General features: G+C 56.1%; 1 protein-coding gene across 2 annotated transcripts; it reads left to right on the plus strand.

The window, feature by feature from the left end:
- The first annotated feature begins 1,523 nt into the window (after positions 1–1,523).
- GLI1 (GLI family zinc finger 1) lies at positions 1,524–8,545 on the plus strand. Of its 2 annotated transcripts, XM_060026292.1 has the most exons (11): positions 1,524–1,623; positions 1,854–1,946; positions 2,212–2,407; positions 2,662–2,806; positions 3,159–3,248; positions 3,339–3,476; positions 3,790–3,939; positions 4,560–4,724; positions 5,228–5,458; positions 5,977–6,244; positions 6,666–8,545. In XM_060026292.1, the coding sequence occupies exons 1-11, from the start codon at positions 1,524–1,526 to the stop codon at positions 8,408–8,410; spliced, it is 3,321 nt and encodes a 1,106-aa protein (XP_059882275.1). In that variant the 3' UTR covers positions 8,411–8,545. The 2 variants fall into 2 exon arrangements, with proteins under 2 accessions (XP_059882275.1, XP_059882276.1); XM_060026293.1 differs by lacking the exon at positions 1,854–1,946 and having other exon boundaries at positions 2,242–2,407.
- Positions 8,546–8,687: the final 142 nt, after the last annotated feature.

An 8,687-nucleotide genomic window follows, 5' to 3' on the forward strand; every position in this document is an offset into this window, starting at 1 on the left:
ATTGGGAGACACAGAGGATGATTCAGGGCTCCAGCAAGGGAACCCTGGAGCTCCCTGCCCCATCCTGCGCTCTCATCCACACCCCAGAAAAACTTAATTTTCTGAAGCTGGAAAAGTTGGCGAAATCTTCCTTTCACTAATGTGAAGGGGAGACGTGGGTGGGCTGTGGCACGCGTGGGTGAGGAGGGATGTCGCCCAATTTCCATCTCGGCCTCCCCTATGGCTGGGCACTGGGGCAGGAAGATGTCTGAGTAGGCATGTTTGGGGGAGTCTTTAGTTTTGGGGGGGTCGTTTGCTAGCCCCCGCCTCCTTCCCCTGGGTGAGTCATAGAGGAAAGACGCGGGAGAAGTGTCCCCCCATCCAGCTGCCAGCCAGCTGTGCCCCCCCCCAAAGTAGTGCCAAGGTCGAGTTGGGAGGTCTTGGTTGCAGGATCCGGATCTCTGCTGGTAAAGGAGGAGTTAGGAAGAGTACAGCCCAGGCTGCGGGGCTCGGGCTGGGTCATGGGGTCCGGGTTCCGCTCCCCATCTTACCCCCGCCCTCACCCTAAATCCCAGCATCCTGGGATCACCCACCGCGCCGGCCGGCCCGCTCCCAGTCGCTCTCCACCCTACCCCGCCCCACCCCACCCTCAGTCCTGGGAGACCGGAAAACCCGGGGTGGAGTAAAAACTGGAGTTTGAGGAGAAAAGCGGACAGCGGCACCCTCTTCTCCCTCACTACTCCTCTCCAATGGATGACTTGTGTGTGTGTGTGTGTCTGTGTGTCTGTGTATTCTCTCAAAGTTTTCCCTCACAGCCCCTTTCCCGTTCCCGCAAAACAGACCAAAAGAGTTAGGCGGGCGCCCAGATTCAAACCACCCCTGAATAACACCAGCTTCCATCCTTTGTACCCAACAGACCCTGGAGGCTCTCCTCAGAAACTTTATCCCCTTCCACCCAGTTTTCTGCCTTAGAAAGGAAAGGACAGATCTTCTGGGCTCCCTCCTGGCCCCGTCAGCCTCTCTGGGCTGTGGCGAGGGCTCCCTCTGCTGGACACTGGAGAGGTTGTAGACGGGCTGTCCCTAGGCAGCGAGCAACAAATGAAGAAAGGGAGAGGGGCTCAGGCTGAGCAGCCAGCCCAGTGCCTGAGGTCAGTCACTCCTCCTCCTGAGTTCCCCCATCCCACCCCCTCAAAGCTGGCCCATGGTCAGAACAAGATGAAACAGAGGGCCCATGGTATAAAACACACACACACACACACACACACACACACACAAACACACACCACCCAGGCAAAGCTCCCACCTGGTTCCCACAAAGATCCCCAAGACTGCCTCTACCTCTATGGGATTTCTCTCCTTACCGTCCCCTGGCTGAGTGAAGCTCACTTCAACTTGATTTCCCACGGCAGATGTCTTGGAGGTGCTCTGCCCAGGGTTCGGCACCTGACTTAGTTACCTGACCTTCCATATTTCTCTCCTGCCTTTATAACTTGCAGATCTCCCTTCCCCTCCTGCAGTGTCCCCACACTCTCCTCTGAGACACCATGTTCAACTCGATGACCCCACCGCCAGTCAGTAGCTATGGCGAGCCCTGCTGTCTCCGGCCCCTCCCCAGTCAGGGGGCCCCCAGCATGGGGACAGAAGGTCAGTGCGTACACCGATCCCCGGACCTTGATGACTGGCAGATCTCTCACCCAGTCCCAGGGATCCCTCGTCTATTGCAGGCCCCATGCCAGTTTCCCATATACAAAAAGATCTGAGGCCCCATGTCATTGGTGCTTGGAATATGGGATCGGGCCTTACCTGGGGTTTCGAGGTGAGACCTTATGTGTCCTCCATTCCCAACCCCCATTCCAGCTGTATCTCTTTTCTAGGACTGCCTGGTCTGCCCTTCTGCCACCAGGCCACCCTCATGTCCGGCCCCCACAGTTACGGGCCAGCCAGAGAGACCAGCAGCTGCACAGAGGGTGAGGCTTCGGGCAACATCTCTTTCCTTTCTGCCTCTTTGGGACTTGTCCTGAGGGAGAAAGTTGGAGGGCAGGGCATCTACTTTGGAAGAGGAAATGCTTGGAGATGGGATCAAGGAATCAGAGCATGATCAAGAGGTCACAGATGGGGTCAACAGGGCAGAGTCTGGTGTCATTTCTTCTGGCTGAGAGTCAGGACCCATGGGCTGCATGCATGGGGGACATGCTCCTTTACCGTATCTATCTCCCCTGTTTCCTGCCCCAGCCCCACTGTTTCCTCCTCCCCGGAGTGCAGTCAAATTGACCAAGAAGCGGGCTCTCTCCATCTCACCTCTGTCAGACGCCAGCCTGGACCTGCAGACAGTTATCCGCACCTCACCCAGCTCCCTCGTGGCCTTCATCAACTCACGCTGTGCATCTCCGGGGGGCTCCTATGGTCACCTCTCCATCGGCACCATGAGGTGCAGACAGCCTCGGGCTAAGAGGCCCCTAAAGGCCCTACCAAACCCCATTAAAAGCCTCAAGCCCTCCAAACCACCTGACCCTATTTGAATCCTTATCACTTCAAAGGCGTGGAAGCCCTGCTCAGTACTTCCCTGGGACTGCCTCAACCACTTCCCATACCGTCTTCCAGAAACCCTCCAAAGAGCTCAAGCACTCCTGAGGCTTTCTGAGATGATAGTCCTAAGTAACTGCCTCTCCTCCTCCTCCTCAGCCCATCTCTGGGATTCTCACCCCAGATGAATCACCAAAAAGGGACCTCGCCTTCCTTCGGGGTCCAGCCCTGTGGTCCCCATGAGCCCACCCAGGGTGGGATGATGCCACATCCTCAGTCCCGGGGACCCCTCTCAACTTGCCAGGTGAGAGTCCTCATATTGTCACCTGATTTCCCTCAGTTCCTGGTGGGCGGGTGGTAGACTTTTCAGAGGAAAGGTGAAGGAAGAACAGAGGACGTAAAAGTTTTCAGTGCCAGAAAAATTAAGGGGTGTGGGTGCTGGGATTCGCTCCTTGGGGTTGAATCAGTCTCTTCCAAATGAGATCCCACCTTTCACCCATCCCACACACCAGTGCAGTCTAAGGAGGAAGTCTCTTCCAAACCCAGGGGTTCCAGATGCTTGGGTGGGGGCACTCAGGGCAGGAAGACCTGGCTGGGCTCTCCCTTCTTCCTGCTCACTTCTCCCTTCACCATCCTCACCTCTGCCCTCGGGGAAGCTGAAGTCTGAGCTGGATGCGCTGCTTAGCAAGCGCCCAGAGGAGCCCTTGGAAGGTGATATGTGCAGCCCCAACTCCACGGGCACACAGGTAAGGGGGAGCGGGGAGCTTCACCTCTGCAACCTGAGCGAAACAAAAGCTGTCACCCAGGTGACACTAGGATTTTCTCTCCTACCCTAGGATCCCCTGCTGGGGATGCTGGATGGGCGGGAAGACCTGGAGAGAGAGGAGAAGCCTGAGCACGATTCTGTGTATGAGACTGACTGCCGCTGGGATGGCTGCAGTCAGGAATTCGACTCCCAAGAGCAGCTGGTGCATGTGAGCCGCAGGGGGTAACAGGAGTGCTGGCTGGAGCCTGTAGGACGTTCTGGGTGGGACATGGTGGAATCAGGCTAAGGGCAGGAGGTCAGAGGTTGGGTGCCCAGTGGGTAGGCAGAAATTCAGGAGGTGTAGCTTTGTTTTAGAAACTTGGAAGAACGGAGCTGTGGGCTATGATGTTCTTCCTGCCTCTTCTTCCCCCATGATGGGAAGCCATGGAGGGATATGGTGTGGTGGGGAGGTCCAGGGAAGGTCTGTTGTGGATCTCAGGGGCATAGGGAACCACAGAGAACCTCTGCATCTTCTCCCTCAGCACATCAACAGCGAGCACATCCACGGAGAGCGGAAGGAGTTTGTGTGCCACTGGGGGGGCTGCTCCAGGGAGCTGAGGCCCTTCAAAGCCCAGTACATGCTGGTGGTGCACATGCGCAGACACACAGGCGAGAAGCCACATAAGTGCACGGTGAGGCAACCCCTCCCCAAGCTCAGGGCTCCTTTCTAAATCGGGGCTCCCCACCAAGGCAGGGCCCAGTCTGACTTTTGCCTCCATAGGTCCCTTCCTCCATAAACAAATATTCAAAAATTGTATTTTATGACTAGGTTGGTATGAAGATGAACATATTGATATTATATATTAGAACACTTTCTTGGACCTAAAAGCTAATTTTTCCCCTTGTTTTTAAAAGAAATTAAAACATTTTTGTGGGCCCCTAGAAGTACAGTGGGCCCTAGGCACCGGGTCTGGAACTCTGCCTAATGGGGAAGCCCTGCACTGAGGACACACACTCCCCGGATGACCCCTCCTAAGACAGTCTGGGCTCCCCATGCAGGAGACGTGCCCTGGTTTGACCAGGGGCTGCTCGCTGCCTCAGCTCCATGTCCCTGCAGGCCGAGTTCCTCCAGCTACTTCTGTTCCCCCAGCTCTTGCCTGCCCTTGTCCCTGAATTTTGGGAATTCTGAAGCCCCAGTGCTCTCCCATCCTGAGTTATATTCTCTGATGTATGTCCCTTTTGAGATTCAGGGTTCCACTAATCTCCATGTCCTTCTGTCTGAGAGCGATCCTTTGACCCCCATGTCCCCTAGTTTGAGGGGTGCCGGAAGTCATACTCACGCCTGGAAAATCTGAAGACACATCTGCGGTCACACACGGGTGAGAAGCCATACATGTGTGAACACGAGGGTTGCAGTAAAGCCTTCAGCAATGCCAGTGACCGAGCCAAGCACCAGAATCGGACCCACTCCAATGAGGTGAATGCCCCACTCAAGAGACCCTCCCCACTTAAAGAAGCCACCTACTGGGGAGGTTCCCCCATAAGAAATCCCTTAGCCCAGCACCCACTCCACAGAGGTGAGTTCCCCCTACCCCCGACCCATATAATTCACCTGAAGAAGGTCTTTCTGAAACCAAGAATTTCCACTTACCACCCCTCCTCTAACCAGCCAAAGGGCTAAACTAAAATAGACACATTCTAACTAGAAGAGACCCCCTGGTCCCTTCAACCCCTGAATTTATGAGGCCTCACAGACCTGGGTTCACGCCCTCATCTTTCCCAGCCCTGGGCTGTCAGTTTTCCTCATCTTCCCCTTGATTCTTTCATCCTTGACTCCAAGGGCCCTACTCTCCTATTTCCTTGGGTGCTATGCATTCTCCCTGACCCCCCTCATCCTCACTTACCACCACTTTTTCCCATTTCTTCTGAATTCTCCCGCTTTGATCCTTTTGCCTGCTGTCTTCACTCTCCATTCAACAGAAGCCCTATGTGTGTAAGCTCCCTGGCTGCACCAAACGTTACACAGATCCCAGCTCACTCCGGAAACATGTCAAGACAGTGCACGGTCCTGACGCCCACGTGACCAAGCGGCACCGAGGAGATGGCCCCCTGCCCCGGGCACCGGCTCTTTCCACAGTGGAGCCCAAGAGGGAGCGGGACGGAGGCCCCATCAGGGAGGAGAGCAGACTGGCTGTGCCGGAGGGTGCCATGGTGAGGCAACCCCCTGCCTCTATACCCCCACCTGCCCTGCCGACATCTTTCTAGTCCCCTCCCAACTGTGCAAATCTCTCTTCTGTGGCTGGTCCCCCAGTCTCTTATCCAAGTTTTGCTCCTTGGGCTACCTCAATTCTAGGGATTTTAGTGTAATTAACTACTTCATGGGTTCAACAAACTCATATATAGGAATTAGTATATTATTTTAGGCCTTGTGCCTGTATAATTTCACGTACTCCTCACAACAACTTCATGAGAAAGGAACTTACTCTCCCCATTTTCAGATAGGGAAACTCAGGCATAGAGAAATTGTTCAAGGTCATAGAGCCCAAATTTGAGTCAAGGTAGTCTAGGCTCTTCTCATCACCTTTGGCCCTCGTCTTTCACTTGCTCGGCCCTCTCCATACCCTTAAGCAGTCACTGGGACGCAGGCTTTAGCCACTCACCAAGTTCAGGGAACTGTGGGGAAGGGGGGTGGGTGCCACCCTTAGCCCTCATCTTCATCTTCCCCACAGAAGCCACAGCCAAGCCCTGGGGCCCAGTCGTCCTGCAGCAGTGACCACTCCCCAGCAGGCAGCGCAGCCAACACAGACAGTGGTGTGGAAATGACTGGAAATGCAGGGGGCAGCACTGAGGACCTGTCTAGCTTGGACGAGGGGCCTTGCATTGCTGGCACTGGTCTGTCTACTCTTCGCCGCCTTGAGAACCTTAGGCTGGACCAACTACACCAATTCCGACCAATAGGGCCCCGGGGCCTCAAACTGCCCAGCTTGACCCACACCGGTGAGAGATGGGTGTTGGGGGTGGTTGCTAGGCTGGGACCTGGACCTTCCCTGGGGTTGGAAGGAGGACTTCACCCTTCAGGGCTGCTATACAGCTCCTTTGTACAATTAGAAAAACGTCCTCCTTCCTCAAGACGCTTTCCTTCCATCTATCAGAAAATTGTTGTGACATACAAAGTCTACGATGCAAATGCTGTCCCCTATGATTGTGCAGTGTACAACCTGTAGGACTGTTCACAGCGACCCTGAATCCCTGGTGACCCAGAAGCAGAAAGGGCATGGGTGAAGGAGGAGACAAAACTGAGTGGTTAGAGTTAAGGAGCCTTCCTTGGGATTCCAGGACAAGGCTATCCCTTGGGGGAGGCAGGGTGAGACTCAGAGGGCTCCCTGGCCCCCCTGCCTTTTCTACCTATCACTTGCAGGCACTCCTGGGTCTCGCCGCCTGGGCCCCCCAGTATCTCTTGACCGCCGCAGCAGCAGCTCCAGCAGCGTCAGCTCAGCCTATACTGTCAGCCGCCGCTCCTCCCTGGCTTCCCCTTTCCCCCCTGGTTCCCCACCAGAGAACGGGGCATCCTCTCTGCCTGGCCTCACGCCTACCCAGCACTACCTGCTCCGGGCAAGATATGCTTCAGCCAGGGGAGGTGGTACCCCACCCACTGCAGCACCCAGCCTGGATCGGATGGGGGGTCTTCCTGCACCTCCCTGGAGAAGCCGAGCTGAGTATCCAGGATACAGCCCCAATGTAGGGGTCACCCGGAGGGCCAGTGACCCGGCCCGGGCTGCAGACCGCCCTGCGCCAGCCAGAGTCCAGCGGTTCAAGAGCTTGGGTTGTGTCCACACACCCCCCACAGTGGCAGGAGGAGGACGGAACTTTGATCCCCAACTCCCAACCTCTGTCTACACACCACAGCCCCCCAGCATCACTGAGAATGTCACCATGGATACCAGAGGGCTACGGGAGGAGCCAGAGGTTGGGACCTCCATGATGGGCAGTGGTCTGAACCCCTATATGGACTTCCCACCTGCTGATACTCTGGGATATGGGGGACCTGAGGGGGCAGCAGCTGAGCCTTATGGAGCTAGAGGTCCAGGCTCCCTGCCTCTTGGGCCTGGTCCGCCTACCAACTACGGCCCCAACCCCTGTCCCCAGCAGGTCTCCTATCCTGAACCCACCCCAGAAACATGGGGTGAGTTCCCTTCCCACTCTGGGCTGTACCCAGGCCCCAAGCCTCCAGCTGCAGCCTACGGCCAGTGTCCTCGTCTTGAACATTATGGACAAGTGCAGGTGAAGCCGGAACAGGGGTGTCCAGTGGATTCTGACTCCACAGGACTGGCACCCTGCCTCAATGCCCACCCCAGTGAGGGGCCTCCACGCTCACAGCCTCTATTCTCCCACTTCCCCCAGCCTCCCCCTCCCCAGTATCCCCAGTCAGGCACCTATACCCAGCCACCTCCTGATTATCTTCCTTCAGAACCCAGGCCCAGCCTGGATTTTGAGTGCCCTACTCATTCTACAGGACAGCTCAAGGCGCAGCTTGTGTGTAATTATGTTCAGTCTCAACAGGAGCTGCTGTGGGAGGGAGGGGGCAGGGGAGACCCCCCAGTCCAGGACCCTCTCTACCAGAGTCCCAAGTTTCTGGGGGGTTCCCAGGTTAGCCTGAGCCCTGCCAAGGCACAAGTGGCCACATATGGACCTGGCTTTGTACCCAACTTGCCCAATCACAAGTCAGGCTCCTATCCTACCCTTTCACCATGCCATGAAAATTTTGCAGTAGGGGCAAACAAGGCTTCCCACAGGGCAGCAGCACCACCCCGACTTCTGCCCCCACTGCCCACTTGCTATGGGCCCCTCAAGGCAGGGGGCACCAACCCCAGCTGTGGCCATCCTGAGGTGGGCAGGCTGGGAGGGGGCCCAGCCTTGTACCCTCCTCCTGAGGGGCAGGTGTGTAACCCTCTGGACTCTCTTGATCTCGACAACACTCAGCTGGACTTTGTGGCTATTCTGGATGAGCCCCAGGGGCTGAGTCCTCCCCCCTCCCACGATCAGAGGGACAGCTCTGAACATACCCCACCTCCTTCTGGGACCCCCAACATGGCTGTGGGCAACATGAGTGTCTTACTGGGATCCCTGCCTGGGGAGACACAGTTCCTCAACTCTAGTGTTTAAGGAGTGGGGAAGCACAGATCCACATTTCCTAAGGGGTTTCCATCCCCACAAAGGAGTCAGGAGGAGGAGCCATAGCCCCCTGGAATACCCCAGGGATGGGAGGTATGGGCTGGGGCTGTACACAGTCTAACTATATTTGGGGAGGAATTTGATAATGACACTGTTTCCTGATAATAAAGGAACTGCATCAGAAAGAGCCCTGCTTTATATGTTATCTTGGGGGAGGGGTAATGACAGGGAACTAGAGAAGCAGGGTTTAATCCATCCACTTCCCTCT

Source organism: Delphinus delphis, chromosome 11 (assembly GCF_949987515.2).
Source record: "Delphinus delphis chromosome 11, mDelDel1.2, whole genome shotgun sequence".
Classification (NCBI taxonomy): Eukaryota; Metazoa; Chordata; class Mammalia; order Artiodactyla; family Delphinidae; genus Delphinus; species Delphinus delphis.